The sequence below is a fragment of the Podarcis liolepis genome (assembly GCF_965112155.1).
Source record: "Podarcis liolepis genome assembly, chromosome: 4".
NCBI classification, from domain to species: Eukaryota; Metazoa; Chordata; class Lepidosauria; order Squamata; family Lacertidae; genus Podarcis; species Podarcis liolepis.
In genome coordinates, this window is record NC_139558.1 from 29,497,008 (window position 1) to 29,516,446 (window position 19,439).

Consider the following 19,439-nt stretch of genomic DNA (forward strand, 5'->3'; position numbering starts at 1 on the left):
GGGGCTCGGGCCCCCTCAAGCCCCATGGAGTCGGCGCCTATGCACGTGCTGTTGCAAAGAACATCTCAATGTGGCTGCAAAAATCCTTTTATTCACAACTGAGATAGGACAACAACAGAGCAGAAAGGTCTCTGGGCTTTCCTGCTCTGTGAATATACAGTGCTACTAGGGAGTCAATAGGACCACCAACTTTGGCCTCAGACACTGCAGGAAACAATGTGTTAATGGGCTGCTAATGTTCTCTTTTATTTTCTTGAAAGTTGGTTTAAAAAGTGGCTCTTTCAATTCAAAGACTCTGTTAACTCCCCCCCCCAGACGTGTGGCTACGGCACCAGAGACGATGGTTACGGCTGCGTTCCTTGTCCATTGGAGAAGTTTTCTAAAGGCGGGTACCAGATATGTAGGAGGCACAAGGACTGCGAGGGATTCTTTCGGGCAACAGTTATGACACCTGGAGATCAAGAGAATGATGCAGAATGCGGGCCTTGCCTCCCTGGGTAAGGATTTAATTATGAGCCTTTGGTCTCTAAACAAAAACTCCAGTTATGCTGAGCGACGTAAGCATATTTGTTGCATTCCTGCTGTTGGCCACACTACTTTCTGCATCCATTTAAGCGCACGATAATTAACTTTATGTAAATAATACAAGCACTTTAAAAAGCATGTTTTAAATCAAGGAAAGTCACAGATGCTATTAGAGCAAATGAAATATAAAACAAGTGTCTTGTAATAAGAACTAGGAGGAAGAATATTTTTTTTGATGTTAGAAGGGGAGGAAGCTTGCCCATATAAGGATGTCAATGTAACTGTGAACTTTAGACCACCAAATTATTGGAATTTTAAAAACAAACAAAATGAAACCAGTGTTTCTTGGTTACCCTAAAGGAGACTGAAGTATCGCTCTGATAAAATGAAAAATCAACATGGTCAGAATATGATCCTTCATCATTTTATATGGAAAAGTTGATTGCATCACTAGATCTTTATGGTGACATTAAATAACACACCAGATCAGTTAAATTTATTTTTCTTTCCCCAGTAAAAGCAAATCACTACTTTTTATTAATAAAGTATTAGGTTCAACAAAGCCATATTGATTTTAAAGTCACTTTTATTATTTTTATGCTTAAAGCACTTTAACATTCATGGTTCACCCATATATATATATATATGGCACAGGGCACAAAACCACAGCTCGCCCCTATACACGAAGCCAAGCCAAAGCACAACTAAGTGCAGTACAGCCATCTTCCCAGAAAAACTCTTCACAAATTCAAGAGGTCAAGACACGAAGGCTTTAGCAACTAATCCACACCTAATGACCCACCTAAGTGGTACTCAGAATATCACTCAAGAAATCACTCAAGATATCCCTCAAGTAATTAAGGAACAAAAGAAGAAAAGAACACTAGCCTGGGAACTTCCCCTCTGCCCAGAACTTTTGAGGCAATACACCACACCCCTCTACAGTATTTATAGGAACTCAAACACTGAGATCCCGCTCTGTTCCAGTAACAAGAAGCCGAAAGCACCAGCCTGAAGATGACGAGTGAGACCTCGTCGAAACGTCGCCTAGACACCCCAACTTTTACACGGGAAGACACCCGAGGACACCAAAACCTGCATATATATATATATATATATATATATATATATATGCAGGTTTTGGTGTCTTCGGGTGTCTTCCCGTGTAAGAGTTGGGGGGTCTAGGCGACGTTTCGACGAGGTCTCACTCGTCATCTTCAAGAGACCTCGTCGAAACGTCGCCTAGACACCCCAACTCTTACACGGGAAGACACCCGAAGACACCAAAACCTGCATTCCTGTACCCGTGAAAATCTACGAAAGCATATATATATATATATATATATATATATATATATATATATATATATATATTTATTTATATTTGTGGGGACTATAGTTTCTTAAGGGTGCTGGGAGTTGTTAGCCAGTATAACCAATGGTCAGGGGTGTTGAGTGTTGAAATCCGACAACATCTGGAGGGCCACAGGTTTCCCACTCCTAACATGAATCATAGGATTCCTGACCACATGTCTGGCTGAATGTGCTCAGAGTCCATTCTCACCTGGTCTGGCTTCGTAGAAGGCTGGGAGCTCCATGCCTTCAGATGCCTCCATGTTCAGATGTGCTGTCTTTTCAAAGTGACCACAGGGTCACATGGAACATAGGGAGCTGCCTTCTACGAAGCCAGACCATTGGTTCATCTATCCCAGCACTGTCTATATAGACTTTCAGTGGTTCTCCAAGGTTTCAGGGAAGAGTCTTTTTTAAATCCCTGCTGGAGCTGGGTTGAACCCGGGAGCCTTCTGCATGTGGCTACATGACTAAACTTCAGCACATCCTGAAACGCAGATTAAAAACATGTGCTCCTGGGTTTTTTTAAGTCAAAAGAATTACTAATTGCAATTTGGATGCGTTTATATTGCCATTTGCAAATGTACAAGAGGTTCGGGTCTAGTGCTTCCTCACATCTAAAGCAGGGTTCCCCAAACTAGGGTCTCCAGCTGTTTTTGGACTACAATTCCCATCATCCCCATCCACTGATCCTGCTAGCTAGGGATGACGGGAGTTGTAGTCCAAAAGAACAGCTGGAGACCTGAGTTTGGGAAACTTCTGATCAAGGTGGACTCTACACACGTTCTGAAAATAAGCATCGAATTTTCTATAAGGCTCGCCGCCGCCATCTAGTGCCACACTGTATATTGCACTTACAACACACTTAAAACGTTTTATTTGCAGCTGTATAGCTGAGTCTTTAGAGCCTTGTAGAAGTTTCTGCTCATGATTTACGCAAGCGCATTCCTATATGTCAGAAAGCACACAGGCCACGACAAAGAGCTTCACGTTCTCGCCCTGCTTGTCTTCTAAACCTGATGTTGATTAGTAGGTTTTGCATAAGTTGCTCTCTCTCTCTCAGTCCCCATCTCCCTGCCCAGGAGGATTAGCCTGGAACTGAATACTCAGCATGCCAGCAAAATCAAGGCAGCTGGTGCTTGTCTGGAACATCCCTTCTTGGGGTGGGGGTGGGGAATTATCCTTGCACAGAGGGTCTCATTTCAGAGACATGTCTTGAGCTGCATTGCAAACGCAGTGGACAAACGTCTGTTGACTTAGGCAGTGATACCAACTCATGTCATGTACTTGAATGCTTGATTTAATTGCCTTTATGAGGGCAGCGGAGGAGAGACTGTTTCTAGTCAAGCAGGATAAAAAGTGGATAATGCCATTAAACGAGTAACACAAAAAAATTAAAGTCAGTGATTTCATCTTGCAAAGAAAGTGATTTACTTCTCAAGCATACCTGAAGGCTACCAAGCCAGTTCTGCTGTGTGGTGTGTGTGTGTTTTTTCCTGCCTTGTCCTTTCATTGCCTTGTCCTTTCATTGCAGTTACTACATGCTAGAAAACAGGCCGCGGAATATCTATGGAATGGTTTGCTACTCCTGCTCCCTGGCACCTCCCAACACGAAAGAGTGTACGTATTGCCACTCGGATTTCTATTTAGTTGTATTCTGACTTAAGAAACCTCAAAACGCTGCCTGAAGTTTTCCTGAGCAATATGCCAGTTGACAAATTGAGCCTGCCTTAAAATGGAGCACACTTCAGCAGCACAGAATGGAGGAGGGCACGTGAATCAGAATCACTTAGGGACACCTAATCTGGTTCCCTCCAGATGTTTCCAGACTACAACTCCTATAAACCTTGACCGTTGGCCATGCTGGCTGCGACTGATGGGAGTTGGAGTACAGCAACATCTGGCAGGTCCCATGGGGAAAGACTGACCTAGAGTTTTCGCATGGTGGTTTTTGTAGTAGCAAAATGAAAAACCAATAGCTGCAGTGCAGAAGACGCCAGTAGCAAGACAAGCAGATGCATAAAACCAAGGGCGGTATTCAACTAGCAGTTTCCCATCAACACAAGGATTTCTGCCTTCTTCCCTCCCTTCTCCCAGTGCAAACCTTCCTAAAATCTGCTCCAGATTAGAGGGGCAAGGCGGAAAGTAAATCCCCAAGGTGCAAGCAGAAATCCTAGTGCTTTACTAAGCACCACTTTTGATACAACCTCAAACACCAGCTTGACACCAGCTTCCATTGAGCCTTGTATAAGCAAGACCACATCCACAGAGCTGTCCATCCTTCTTCTTCCTCCTTCTTCACAAAACAGGCTTCCCAAGGCTTAATACTGGCAATCCATATAGCTTTTTCAATTTATTGTATCCCACTGTTCCTCCAAGGAGCTCAAGATGGTGAACGTGGTTCTTCCATGCCCTGTTTTATCCTAACAACCACCCTGTGAGGTAGACTAGGTTGAAAGGCAGTCACTGGCCCAAGGTCACCCAGCAAGCTTTACAGCTGAGCAAGGATTTGAATGCTGGTCCTCATCCAGCACTTTAACCACTATTCACACTAGCAATCCTTAAGGAAGAGAAACTTCCTTAATGGATCCAAACCATTCTACATATTTCAGTTTGTCGCTTTCCCAACATGAAAGGCCGACACGGGGTTATCTTCTAGCGTGGCAGCTAAAATGCAAAAAGCATTTTAAAGCCTTTTAAAAGAATAATCCTGTTTACTTTTTGGCATGTGGATCTAAAGGAAGGGACTGTGGTAAATAGAACATGATACACTGGGGGGGGGGGGACTTTTTAAAGTCCAAATTATGATTTCCCAAATAGCAACAGAGTTTAATGGAAAGGCCAACAGACCTTCTGCTGTCGCACTGCTTGTAGGTTTCTTCACAACATTCCTGTTGTATTACGTACAGGTGGTTAAAAGCACACAACCCACATTTGTGTCCTTGAATTTCAGTCATCAGCATTTTGATGCCAAAATGCAGGAATTTCCATGTGTGGCGATTTGTCCTTGAGTTCCCCTGCATAAATCTTTTTAGAAAATGTGTGAGTCATGCCCAACCTAGCTAAGTGGTCTGGGATGTAAATGATACTTGAACATTCATAGCTGAGAATGGTGAGAGAGGGAGCTTACACTTGGGTTTGTTTCTTGTTATTTACTCCTCTGAAAGCCGGCATGTTGTAGATGGAGTTTGTTTTAAAAGGTTCTCTTTTTTATTTAGGGCCAGAATAAAAGGGGTGGGGTGGAGGAAAGCTTCATTATAAAATGCGATCATGCAGCTTGAAAGGCTTGTTTACTGAGTCACACGGATGTTCTGTTGGCTTTTTAAAAAAAATTCAGAACTAAGGTTTTCAGTTACAATACACAAATTCAAATTCTTAACAATACCTAAACCACAATCCAGAAAGTCACACCAATCACGCTATGCCATGCCTGCCCACCCCAGCAAAGTTTAGGATTTGGGCAGAAAGAACTGTAAACTTTGATTCTCATTTTTCCAATCTTTAATTCAGTTCTCCGCATTTCTGCAGCAATTTGCTAATTTTCTTTTTTCAAAATCTTCATGAAAATTCCTCAGCACTTCAGTGAATACTCATTGTTACATAACAATACCTGCAAATAATCCAGAATTAAAGCTCTGTAAAGACTGTAAACACCTCTCCAGACTGGCAGGTCTTTGTGGGTGTATTCTGCAACATGCCAAATAGCATCCAGAAATCCTCCCTTGAGTACACAGTGGTACCTCGGGTTACGAACTTAATTCGTTCCGGAGGTCCATTCTTAACCTGAAACTGTTCTTAACCTGAAGCACCACTTTAGCTAATGGGGCCTCCCACTGCTGCCGTGCCGCCACCGCTCAATTTCTGTTCTCATCCTGAGGTAAAGTTCTTAACCCGAGGTACTACTTCCGGGTTAGCGGAGTCTGTAACCCGAAGTGTTTGTAACCCGAGGTACCACTTTAAATCCTAACTGATGAAAGACAGACAAAATGGGAAGAAAGCACACAAGAGCTTTCCTAACCAAGCCTCCAGTTCATTTGACCGCCTTAATTCACCATCTTCAGATGTCCAGAACTATCAGGCTTATGTCCACCTAGTTTAAAGTCAGGAGATATATACTGCATGCCTTACTATTTCAACACTTAAAAATAACTATTTTGGTTTCAAATGAAAATGTCTCTTACAAAAGGCACATACGACATTTAAGAACTAGCCACGCTTGTAAGGTACTTTGCTCTGTTATAGGAAAAACTCATTTGAGATCGCTGAGCTATATGCTTTTCTTGGCCACATTTCTAGCTTGTATTTTTCTTTGCCATTAGAGCATTTTATATTGTGTAATAGTTCTTCGTTTATTTTGAAAAACGCATCCTTATTTAGAGCATGCACATTTCTTTACTTCATAAGCTGGGATACGTTTTTCACGCGCTACAAGAGAACTTAATTTCCTGTCACATTTGTCTGATGGAGCTGGGCCAAGAAAATTCTCAACTTCCTAGAACTGCAGAACAACATCAGTCATTTTTTCTCCCATCTCGTATGCCCAATAATAATAAAAATCAGTGCCTTTTAAACAATCTTAAAAGCAGGCTGAAAATATATAATAAGTCTAAGGCTGCAAACCTGAAAGTCCAGTTGAAACCATTCATTTCAACGGGAGCTGCTTCTACAAACACAAGGGGGGGACGACCAAGTTTAGGACTGCACTGCTGTGCCTCTTGCGTTACGTGTTCAGCTGGCACATCCCTACGTTCAGAAACAAATGTGTGCCAAATGCGTTTTTCACAGCTTGGCACCATTTGAATTGTAAGCATTGGCTTTTAAATGGACGGTGAATTCATGCAAGTTAAGTAACTGTGCTGTCAGTTCACAAATGCATCAATTCATGGCCGAGATTTTACAAGCGTCACCAGGAAAATTTATGACAATTTTTTTTTTTATTATGATAGGTGCAGGCGTTACCTCTGGTGTGTCAGCCAGTTTTCCAATTACTTCTGGAACAAGTACCCATTCTCCTTTCCAACATGTGCACAAAGGTAAGAAAAGAAAAGTTCCCCTTTTAGCATTTTCTTGAGTTGGCTTTTGGTATGTACTCCTGGGAGGCTGGAAGACTGAGCAGCCGGGGGAGCAAGGTGCCTTCTTCCCTACAGAGATGTGTGGTTGATGTGCCGTCTCAGAAATCTGGGCTGTTTCTATTTAAACTTTTTCTTTTTTACTCAGCCTATGGGTCTGTCAGGCTTAAAGTATGTGCTTTAATTTCATTTCACAGTTTTCTCATAGATGAAGTATCATTAAAAATATTTCATTAGCAATCAACATGCTTCAGCAGAGATGAGTTTTACAATGAACTTTGCAAATGAGGTGTATTTATTTAGATGAAAAGTTAATTTAGCTCAGGGGTAGGCAAACTAAGGCCCGGGGGCTGAATCCGGCCCAATTGCCTTCTCAATCCGGCCCGCGGACGGTCCGGGAATCAGCTTGTTTTTACATGAGTAGAATGTGCCCTTTTATTTAAAATGCATCTCTGGGTTATTTGTGGGGCATAGGAATTCATTCATCCCCCCCCCCAAAATATAGTCTGGCCCCCCCACAAGGTCTGAGGGACAGTAGACCGGCCTCCTGCTGAAAAAGTTTGCTGACCCCTGATTTAGCTCCTTTATCTCATCAAATGAGGTTTATTTGGATTGTGGGGATTTAGTTCATTTCAGTCATGTGACGATGTGCGCAATTTCTTTTGGTGCTAATACAGTCAGATGTGTCATTATGGGGCACAAAGTCAAGGAAATCAGGTCACCAAAAAATTGGTTGGGGGGGGGGGTCATCTACTGATCTCGATCCAAAGACTTGGTAATGTGTGTAAGGAATTCACAGTGATCATAACTTTGTTCGCTGCAAAGCAAGAGGCACTTTAGCCGACTTTAAACACAATTGCTAAGCAGCGCCAATTACTCTTGAATTGGGAACACATCCGTTCAGCAAATCCACCTCCACAAACAGAACGATTTAAGACACTAATGAATATTGGCAACTGACTGCAGTGTTTCACCTTAGCCCAGAAACTTGTATCAAGAGCGTTATTTCAAACAAGCAAGTAAACTGCAGAAAAACAAAACAAAAGCAGATGATTTCGCTTTTAAATAAATGGGTTATTCACAAAAGCTAAAGAAGTAATTTGTTTATTCATTTCAAAGTAACCGGGGAAGAGAATTTTGCAGCAAATCTGTTTCTATTGAAGGTGCGAGCCTTGCCTTTTCTGGAGTGTTCTAACTGGAATACTTAGATGGCTGCAAATGGACTTTATTTGCAATTATTCATCAGTGGTGGCTTGTTTTGTTTTAAAAAAAAACCAACACACCACACTACCACTATGAAAAGGCCTGCATTGGCACATATGAAAAGTGAATTGCTTGTTTGAAAATTTTCATATTCAGTAATTAACGTAACATTTTGATACACTCACAAACAATTTAGGGAAGGGGAATCTAGTAGTGCAAGCTTGCTAACAGTTAAATGACCATTTCCTGAACAGGCAATTTCACCTGCATGAGTGTGATCTGAGAAAGGTGCTCTGTGCCGTGGGGGGGGGGGGGCAGGAATAGAGGCAGTTTCAGTTTGAGGGCAAGGCAACCTATTTATGGAGCATTTATCCCGATTTCCTTGCACAAAGCTGAAACGGCAGTTAGATGATATTCAGACTTTATCAAGCATTCGTTTTAATTTGTTTACAGGGAGGTTATATGACAACGACCATTCCTCTTGGTTTTGTTCCAGGGCGTTTGCACATTATCTTATTAATCATTCCATTAACCCCACACTTTTCACCATCACTTTCTTAACCGTGAAAGATCCGTTGTTGTTTACATGGATATGTTGTGCTAGGGCAACAGAAAGCTTAAATCCATTTTAACTGTGCAAACCCACATTTGCCAAATGGACTTGAATCCATCCTGCAAAATATTGGCCACTTGGAAGCACAGACACATTCGATACTGACTCTGAATTACAAAGACTACATCTGGCATTCTACTGCAAGTAAAAAAACTGCAAGCTAAGTAAATGAAAATACAAGATTAGTGTTCTTCCGAGTCCAGTGGAGTTTATTTGCACATAAATGTGCCTGACATCGTAGCCTTACAGTATAGTCCTGTGCACGCCCTACTCAAAAGTGAGTTCCATGGAGTTCAATGAGACTTACTGCCAGCTTAAGTAGATACAGGACCTCAGCCCTTAATAATGGTAAAAGTGCCCCCACCCCCGATTATCGAGGTGGCAGGTATGAAAAGTAAAGGAAGTGTGCTTCCTGTTTCAGAAATATTTTAGAAATATTTGTGTTATCCTGTACAAATGCAATTCATAATTGGTGACTAGAGACAAGCTCATATGGTTAATACAGTGGTACCTCAGGTTACATACGCTTCAGGTTACAGACTCCGTTAGCCCAGAAATAGTATCTCGGGTTAAGAACTTTGCTTCAGGATGAGAACAGAAATCGTGCTCCGGCGGCGCGGCAGCAGCAGGAGGCCCCATTAGCTAAAGTGATGCTTCAGGTTAAGAACAGTTTCAGGTTAAGAACGGACCTCCGGAATGAATTAAGTACTTAACCCGAGGTACCACTGTACTTTTAAATGCCTTTAATGGGGTTGCAGCTACAGCTCTAATAATCTGTCTCTGTGTTTTCAGGAGACCTTTCCAGTCAAGGACACCTTGCAACTGCTCTTATCATTGCCATGTCAACTATTTTCATAATGGCAATCGCTATTGTCCTGATCATCATGTTTTACATTGTGAAAACGAAAACTTCAGCTCAAGGTAACTGCCCATCACTAAAGAGAATTCTGACTTCTGAGATTCTGTGCATAGGCATCTGCCAAGAATGGGTTTTAACAAGAGGCGTGATTTTAAATTCCAGCTTGCTGCACCAGCCATTCCGTGAAGACTGTAGAAGCCCAGGCCAATATGCAGGGAGAGAAAAAAGAAGTACAAGGTTTGAACAGTTTTTTAATTTCTGCTTTTTACACACATCAGATCCCACACGGCTTAATTTGCCCTGAGGCGATGCCCCATGTTAATTTAAACTTTAAACTGCTTGGACTCAAATTCCATTTAGTAGAAGAATAATTGGGAAGGCCTATATGTAACCTTGAAAACATCCCTCTGCCTGCAATCCCTTCCCTGACTAATTTAAGACTCAGCACCACAATTCGGTGATTTGTTCCGAAACACACATACGCAGGTGCCAGCGAGGGAATTTTGTTCACAACTGTGATCCGTTGACCGTTTCAAACCCTTTCCCTCCTTTTCTTTTTAATTTGCAGAAAATGTGGTGATTTTCTCAGAGAAAGATGAGTTTGGAAAATTAACTGCAACTCCAGCGAAGGTTGCCAAGAGGTATGTGACAGAAAAACAAGCATGCCAATAGCAGGGAAGGAGCATGATTATAGTTGACAGGACATGACACTGAACTCCATACCCTCAAAAATTTCGCCAATGCAAATAGGGACGTCCTAAGGAAAAGCGGAAGGGAAGCAGGTGGCGCTGTGGGTTAAACCACAGAGTCTAGGACTTGCCGATCAGAAGGTCGGCGGTTCGAATCCCCGCAATGGGGTGAGCTCCCATTGCTCGGTCCCGGCTCCTGCCAACCTAGCAGTTCGAAAGCATGTCAAAGTGCAAGTAGATAAATAGGTACCGCTCTGGCAGGAAGGTAAACAGTGTTTCCGTGCACTGCTCTGGTTCGCCAGAAGCGGCTTAGTCATGCTGGCCACATGACCCGGAAGCTGTATGCCGGCTCCCTCGGCCAATAAAGCGAGATGAGTGCTACAACCCCAGAGCTGATCACGACTGGGCCTAATGGTCAGGGGTCCCTTTACCTTTAAGGAAAAGCTGGACATTCCAGGGTCAAATCAGAAACTGGGGTGACTTCTGTAAATCTGGGACTGTCACTTGGATGGTCTTGCCCGGTTTAGCAAAGGAGTAAAAGCTCAGTGGAAATCAACAGGCAGGTCACCCTGAAGCAGTGAGCTCTCTGGCTTGAGTGCACCAGAGTTTTCCATACCTGGAATAGACAGCTGGTTTGGGGCATGGGACTATGAAAGCCTCTGGAATTAGAAAAGCATAGAGTAGGAAAACTAAAAGATCTTACTGGTCTTTCATTTCCAGATTAGAATGCAATGGAGGGTATGAGAGAAGAGGGCTCCCCCCCCCAAGAAGCCCTGTTGCCTCATGAAATCCCATTGCAACACTTTGCAAGAACTAGGCTGAGCCTATTCAGTAAAGACCATGCATATATATTTAAAAGATGCTGGACTCACTTCTGTTATCTTTTTAGAAAAGCAACCTTTCTGTTTTTCCTCCCCCCCCCCCAGTGAAAATGATGCTTCTTCAGAGAATGAGAGGCTTTTAAGTCGTAGTATGGACAGCGACGAAGAAGCTGCGATTGACAAGCAAGGGACGCCGGAACTGTGCTTGTTGTCTCTCGTCCATTTGGCCAGAGATAAATCTTCCACAAACAACAAATCCACTGGCGTAAGTCTCACCTGGAGTTTTAAAAAGGGCATTGGGTCAAGTGCTACTTTCCCCCATCTGCTTGAGCAGCTAGCTAGCTAGCCGCTCTTCCATCAGGCATTGTTGGAAAGAAGAATACATAAAATATCATTAACTGTGCGGCTTAAGTTCTGTGGCATGGCCTCAGCGAGAGCCTCCATTAGATGGTGGAGAAAGACTGTATCCAGTTTTGAATCTTACAGAGTTATTGGGATTGAAAATGAAAAAGCAAACTTCAGTTCTGACTGAGCTCACATATTTCATTCATATGAAATATGAATACGTTCATTCATATTTTAGGTAGCTATTGAAAGGCAACCCCTGCGTCTGTCTAGTCTGTCTAGCTCAGTCATCTCTACATGGATTGGTTGTCCAGGATTTCAGACATGGTTCTTTCCCGGCCCTACCTGGAGATGCCAGGTATTTGAACCTGAGATCTTCTGCATAAAAAGCAGGTGTTCTGCCAGTGAGCTTTAGTCCCTTCCACATTGTCTCCATGTCCTGGAATGGTGCAAGCATAGGCAAACTCCAGATGTTTGGAACTACAATTCCCATCATCCCTAGCTAACAGGACCAGTGGTCAGGAATGATGGGAATTGTACTCCCAAACATCTGGAGGGCCAGAGTTTGCCTATGCCTGGGTTACAGGCATGTGGCTCAGGTAAAAGGGTAGCACTAAGGTAAAGATAAATGGACCCCTGACCATTAGGTCCAGTTGTGGCCGACTCTGGGGTTGCGATGCTCATCTTGCTTTATTGGCCGAGGGAGCCGGCGTACAGCTTCCAGGTCATGTGGCCAGCATGACTAAGCTGCTTCTGGCGAACCAGAGCAGCACACGGAAGCACGTTTTTACCTTCCCGCCGGATTGGTACCTATTTATCTACTTGCACTTTGATGTGCTTTCAAACTGCTAGGTTGGCACTAAGGACCCTGCTAATCCCTCTCATATCTAGGAGATGTTGCGATCCATTGAGGGCTGTTGTGGGACCTTTATGAGAAAAACTGCAGCCGGCTGTGTTACCAATACAGCAGTACTGTCTAAAAAAGTTTGCCAAAAAGCATTTATGAAACCAGTTTTTGCTCCCAGTTCTCCTAACAAGTTTAATGGCAAAGCAGCCTCTTCACAGGGCCACTAACTCTCAGATGATATAACCCTCTTTCAGGAGGTGTAGGTAGAACTGCTTGATTCACCACAGATGTTTGTGCCCTACGAATCACATGTTCTCAGCGCATGATATGCAACCGTGATATTTTATGTATTCTTCCTGCAAACTCTGGACAGTGTCTGTTCAAAGAGCAATTAAACGCTGGAGCATGTAAGCAGAAACGTCCAGTTGATCCAAGGCAGTGGATGGTCTGGTGTGAGAGTAATGCAAACTCTCCTTAAAGGGATAGTGGACACGAACAGACTCCGCATCTGTTAAGACTTTTAACTGTCCTGTCACCTCAGCAGCATACAGCATGAAAGTCTCTAGTCCGGCCATTAATTTCACAGAACTAGCTTTCCTATGGAAACTTCGCAAATATAATTGAAGACAAAAGGGAGATGTTTCTGTAGTTGGCTCCTGTCAAAGGAGGACACACTAAGACAGGATCGAGACTCAAACTTTGTATGCTTTATTATTTCTTTTTCAACGGCCCCTGCCCTCTTCTAAAAAGTACAGTGGTACCTCTGGTTACATACGCTTCAGGTTACATACGCTTCAGGTTACAGACTCCGCTAACCCAGAAATAGTGCTTCAGGTTAAGAACTTTGCTTCAGGATAAGAACAGAAATTGTGCTCTGGCGGCGCGGCGGCAGCAGGAGGCCCCATTAGCTCAAGTGGTGCTTCAGGTTAAGAACAGTTTCAGGTTAAGAACGGACCTCCAGAACGAATTAAGTACTTAACCCGAGGTACCACTGTATGCAGATGTTACAAGCCTCACTAATGAATGCACATGGGTTGTGTGGCAACAGTTGTGAGATTAAGCCTACCGGCCAGGGGTGTACTGCCATTTGCCAGTACCTGGGGCAGATATGCTCCGCATGCGCACCAACCAGAGGTGAAGTGCACTCATCCAGCACTTGCTGCCAACTGTGCTGGGCAGGTGCTGGAGGGTGTTCTTCAAGCTCTGCTCCACAGATCCCGTCCCTGCTGGGCAAGCGCTCGTGCGCCGGGCGGGGGGCAGAGGGTGTGTGATGGGGATCTCTGCAGGTGGTGTCAGTTTCGTGCACGCCCCAGATTGTGTGCCCGGGAAAACGGCCCCCTCTCCCCCACACTACGCCACTGCTACCGGCCTACTAGTGGGGTGATCTTTCTTCCCATGGGGGCCACATTATGTGAGCCTTGTGTTCACACACCTTTGGCTCATGTTAAAGATTCAGCAGCCTATTAAACGATTGCAATTATGCTCGTATTAACTTTTTTTAAAACACAAATTTTGCTATCCTGCTTGTAACGTAACTAGGGAAACAGCTATATGGGGTTGGCAATGCAAGTCCCACCCTGACTACTTGAAAACTGTATTTAGCCACACTTCTGATGTCAGTTTTCACTAGACAATGCCCGGAAAAAATAAGCACGTCTCCACATCATCTATAAATGCTAAAAGTGGGCTTTACCATTCCCGCAAAGACCCACCACCACCACCACCAATGAAATTCATAGGAATTGGTGTTCCAAATCCCATTCTTTATAGGGAATTGTGGAATACACACAACTCCTCCCCCTCTGCTTATCAGGATGAAGGTTCACTTTCAAATAAAAATAATCTTTTATTTTCCTTAGATACAAAGCCGGCGGAAAAAGATACTTGATCTGTATGCCAACGTATGCAGCGTTGCAGAAGGTGAGTGAAAAGAAAACACATTAATTTATAGCCACATTATTTGCTACATATCTTCAAGATGGCTAATATGTGACAGGCAATAGATTCAGATAAAACCAAGTATGGAGCTGAGGTAATTTTGGAAGCAATCTGTCTGAACGGAAGAATAAAATATCACCCAGTGCTATAGTTAAGGCTAGTGCTTTAGGCTGAATTCCTATACACTTTTACCTGCGAGAAATCCCACTCAAGTCAATCAAGCTTAGAAAAGACGTATGTAGGTCCCACTGCATGACAAAAAGCGTTGCTCGATTACTACTTTTTTTCTTTTAAAGCCCACTTTGATTGCAAGATTCTTTAAGAACACAAGCCATAGCAAGATATTTACGGTCTGTGAGAATAAACTTACAGCCACATAAGCATTTTTCTTTCCAGAAGCATTTGCATCTGTTCCACCCCCACCCCTGCCTTTCCTTTTTACCTCAGAAGATGAGTTTGGAAAATTCTCTTGTTTTTGACCTCAGGATAAGATGGGGAAAGTGGTAGGCCTCACCAGGAATTTCACCCTTTCCTTGAAATATGTGTTGGCCCTGAGGTGACAATAATATATATATATATTTAAAAAAGAAGTAGTTCTCTTTGTTGGGGGTTCCAGTGCTCATCAATGGACACTTTTTGCTTTTAATGAAAACTGGAAGTTTCAACCTCTTCTGTAGGCAGTGCCAGATTTACGTATAAGCTAAACAAGCTATAGCTTAGGGCACCACTCTCTTGGGGCCCCCCAAAAAATTAAAGGAAAAAACTATTAATTGTATTTCAGTTCAACAATTATTTTGATAAAATACATATTTTGTTATGCGCAAATGGCTTATTAGATCCATGAATTACCATATAGCATATATTCAACACACAAAACAGCGACAATTTGTTGTTGACAAAGGACAGCTGGACATATAAAGGGCCCCATTACCTTCTGTAGCTTAGGGCCTCATCAAACCTAAATCTGGCCCAGCCTGAAGGCATAAGACCTCCCAATAAAATTTTTCAGTCTCACGTGAAGGTTGGCTGTCAGCTTATGCCAGGAAGATGGGGGAAAGGAAACAGCAGCAAAACAAGGAAGGGGAATGTTCTGGATTAATTGATCTCTACAATTCTATGATCCGATGAAAAGCATTGCGAGTACATGTTAATGCTAATAAAGTAATATTCTGAATATGGAGAAGCTATGGCCCTCTAAATGTTGTTGGGCTACAACTCCCATCATCTCTGACCGTGGGCCAAGCTGGCTGGGGCTGATGGAAGTTGGAGTCCATCACCTTCTGGAAGGCCACAGCTTCCTCAGCCCTCCCCGGGCTCCATGTCAAACATGGAGAAGAGAGCTCAGTAAATGTGACCCTCTAAACTTTCTTTTTAGGCCTCAGTCCCACAGAGCTCCCGTTCGATTGTCTGGAGAAGACCAGCAGGATGCTCAGCTCCACGTACAACACCGAAAAAGCCATTGTGAAGACCTGGCGCCACCTCGCCGAGAGCTTTGGACTGAAGCGTGACGAAATAGGTGGCATGACCGACGGCATGCAGCTCTTTGACCGCATCAGCACAGCAGGCTACAGCATTCCAGAACTGCTAACAAAACTAGTGCAGATTGAGAGGCTAGATGCCGTGGAGTCCCTTTGCGCGGATATCTTGGAGTGGGCCCAAGTGATACCTAAACCTGATCCGGTGGTGGCCTCGTGACATGTGTTTCAGTCGCCTTCATTTCAAAACAATTTATGTGGATACGGATTCCAAGAGCAATGGGACTCATTATGAAATGGAATCTGAAAAAGCATGGACGGCCTTCAGATCACAATAGCATTTTCTGTTGTTCCAAGTATAAAAACGAGCCAAGGATTGTTACTGGTTCGTCATAAAAGAAATGAAAGAAGCACAGGCTGAAGACTTCTTGAATGAGACTGACTTGGCCTGTGAAGAGGATATTGCTGTTCACTTCAGACTCCTTTTACAAGCAGAGATACAGATCAGCCTGCCAGTATCATTGTAGGCTCTGAAGAAATCTGATGTAATCGCTATGGTTTAATTTTGTCTCAGTCTTCCACAATTAGTAACTACTATCAGATATAGTGTTGCCTGATACAGATAATGCGAATGTCAGTTCTATTACATCTAGCGTTTAACCAAATGTCAATTTCCTCTCAAATAACATTAAGGATTAACCAATTTATTTATTTTTTTAAAAAAATCACATGTGTGAGACTTTATTGACGTAAATTAGTTGGATTATGTGTGTTGAAATTAGACCAAGTAGATGGCAATAGTCCAGTTAAATTCAAAATTTCAGCGTATGCTGAAGTCTTGGCGCATGTGGTCCACACAGACATTTCAGAAATATTGTCACATATACTAATGGAAATATATGCCAATTATAAAATTAGCAGAATTTATTTATGAATATGCTCATACACATACATTAAGTAAAAATATTATTTCAACCATCTTTTATGCTACAGAAGGAAAAAAATAGACCTAAGCATAGAAGTATATGGTGACATTTATTCTATCTTCAACTAGATCACAACCGAGGTAGGAAATATTAATGCCTCAGTCAATGCTGTTCATTTATTTGTTCAAGTCATCTTTAGATTTAATGAAATTCTTTACCATCACAACCCGTTTAGAGAGGGTATTTTGAAATGCTACTTCTGTATTGGCTACAACCGTTATGATTTCAAGGCACTGGCTAATCAGATCGATACTGATGGACAGGTTTCTCTGAAAGACCACAGTCTGGTTCATTTTCATGGTTTGTCATTACAAGAATGAGTCTGTGTGAGCCTCATTGGTTCTGCTCCCCCTCCCCTGCCCCAAGGCATGAAGAGACTGAAATCTCTTGCTTTTGAAATAACCACAGTTCATTGTTCTGCCTGAACTCTGGGACTTATTGTTCATTCTAATCTCGATGAATACAAACCAGAATATCAAACTCCGATTTGGTGCTGGTTTGTTTTAATGAACTGTGTACCTTGAATTCAGATAGATGTAGCAATGAACTTTGGTTACTCTAAAAATAGGTGATTTATCTCTTTCTGCAATTGGAGAAAGGAGAAGAATAGGGAGCACATGATGAGCCACTGTTTGTCATTGAAGTGGGTCAACATGTTTGCTGTTACCAGAATTTCCCAGTATGTGTCAATGTGCAGGGGAATTTTGAACATGTATTTGAGTGTGCCCTCAGTTCATATGGGGCAATGGCGAGATCCAACAGTGTGACAGTGCTCAACATGAACTAAAAGCATTGGAGAATGTATTTCATAATCCTTTGGGATTCTATTGCAGATGTCTGAAGCTTCTCAGAAGAGGTCAGTGTGAACCGTATTAATGTGATAATTAAATAACTACTTACAAAAGTTAGGGTGAGGTGTGGTCTCACCATTGAAATTACCCCATTCAATGTAATAGATGTTTAAAATAAACAATATGGTTTTTTCCTCTCATTTGAAAAGTAGAAAAGAAACAACACATTTCTAAAGATCAATACATTTTTTTTAAAAAAAATGGCTTTATGAAATGATCACAAGAACTACCTAATGTTGCTGGCAGACTGTCCATGAGCAGGTAGTTTGGCCTAGAGCTCAGATGAGGGCTATCTCCTCTCAAGGAAATCCTTACTTTTCTTGGCATGGGGCTCCTCGTGAACTCATAATTACAGAGTCCAGGAGCCAGGGGCAGTTTAATTAGCAAGTTTATTAATTTATCGTTCAGTTCTCCACAAAGTGCTGTGTTGACAGATTTAAGTAAGTTATTATTATTATTAAAGGAAACACCATGTCTTAAAAAGCAATGTTTTTTTAATTACAAGTTGCATGACTGAGCAAAAGCGATATAAAATGATAACTCATATTCTTTAAAATTATAACCAGCCCTGCCCCCTGCCTCTTCAGCTGCAAACAAATGGCAGTCGAAAGACTCCACTCTAATGGGTTCAGTGTGATGAATATTTAATATTGTCATTTAGTTTTCCCATGTGTGGTACCCAATTTGTTAGCCTGTGAGCTTTGGGTTTCTAACTATATTTTACTATCTCCAAAATGTCCTTTCCCCTCTGAATAATGATGAAGAATACCTTGTGTAATTAATTTGCAAATGCATTCTTTGATTATAGTTCATTCCTTCCTGCCCAGTGCAGCTCCCTGTAGCTTTTAGACATTCTACCACATAAAGAGAAGCCACACTCACCCACAACTATCAGCTTGAGTCAGTAGCTCTGAAACGATGCAACATGGTTCTAGATCAGACATCTGCAATAGAATCCTAAAGGATTCTGAAATACATTCTCCAGTGCTGTCTTAGTTCATGTTAAGCACTGGTCAGACTGTTGGATCTCGCCATTTCCCCATGTTTTTGGACTACAGTTCCCATCATCCCTGACTAGCTAGCTAGAGTCCTGCTAGCTAGGGATGATGGGAGTTCTAGTCCAAAAACAGCTGGGGACCCAAGTTAAGGAAACCCTGGTCTGGAGTCTAGTGCACAGGTTTAGCTTTCAATTGTAAAGCTCAGAGGAACGCTATTATTTTACAACTTAGAAAGGTAGTCTTGCTTTGGTTATTCTTCCACCTACTTCACAAAAAAGTACAGTAATTATTTCCCACCTCCCTCAAAGCTTTGGGAACAATAGGGCCTTGTGCAGTCCCAGCAGGCCTGGTTCAGATTATTTCATTTTGCATACAAAAATTGTTTTTTTGTATTAAACCCCTAAATAAAAGAGTTGGGGGGAAACGAAGACAAATTCTGCACTTCTGCCAAAATGTTTCTATTGTAGCAATTTTGTATATATAACTTATTATTGTTGTACATTATGCAAAAAATAAATAAGGTATTAAGATAAAGCAATGCTACATGTCTGGTGATAATTTTTCTTAAAAAAAGGTTATACAGTTTACTTTTTATATTCACATCGCTTCTCACCTTCTCCTCCAGGACTATTAACCAGTTTCAAACTCCTATATTTAAGGACCAGGATCCAAAGGCATGCCCAGAGACTGTGCACTAGTCCCATGGGGTGGTGGGTCGTCTTCTTTTTTAACTAACCTAACCTAAACTTTCCCTCTTGAACAGCAAATCCTTCTAAAATCCACCAGAGAAGTGCTCTGAGGGCCTTCCTCTCTGCAGAAACACACCACCTCAGAGCAGTACAGTGGTGCCCCGCAAGACGAATGCCT

The 19,439-nt window shown here is 42.4% G+C and overlaps 1 protein-coding gene across 3 annotated transcripts in view; it reads left to right on the forward strand.

Annotated features, from left to right (window-relative positions):
* The window catches only part of EDAR (ectodysplasin A receptor), an 80,360-nt gene extending 61,250 nt beyond the window's left edge, over positions 1-19,110 (forward strand). For all 3 annotated transcript variants that reach the window (XM_083501546.1, XM_083501547.1, XM_083501545.1), the window contains 9 exons: positions 316-497; positions 3,413-3,498; positions 6,825-6,911; positions 9,556-9,684; positions 9,785-9,859; positions 10,191-10,263; positions 11,238-11,397; positions 14,184-14,244; positions 15,638-19,110. In XM_083501546.1, the coding sequence (XP_083357672.1) occupies positions 316-497; positions 3,413-3,498; positions 6,825-6,911; positions 9,556-9,684; positions 9,785-9,859; positions 10,191-10,263; positions 11,238-11,397; positions 14,184-14,244; positions 15,638-15,957 (1,173 nt within the window). In that variant the 3' untranslated portion in view covers positions 15,958-19,110. The remainder of the gene's footprint in view (positions 1-315; positions 498-3,412; positions 3,499-6,824; positions 6,912-9,555; positions 9,685-9,784; positions 9,860-10,190; positions 10,264-11,237; positions 11,398-14,183; positions 14,245-15,637) is intronic.
* The last annotated feature ends 329 nt before the right edge of the window (positions 19,111-19,439 follow it).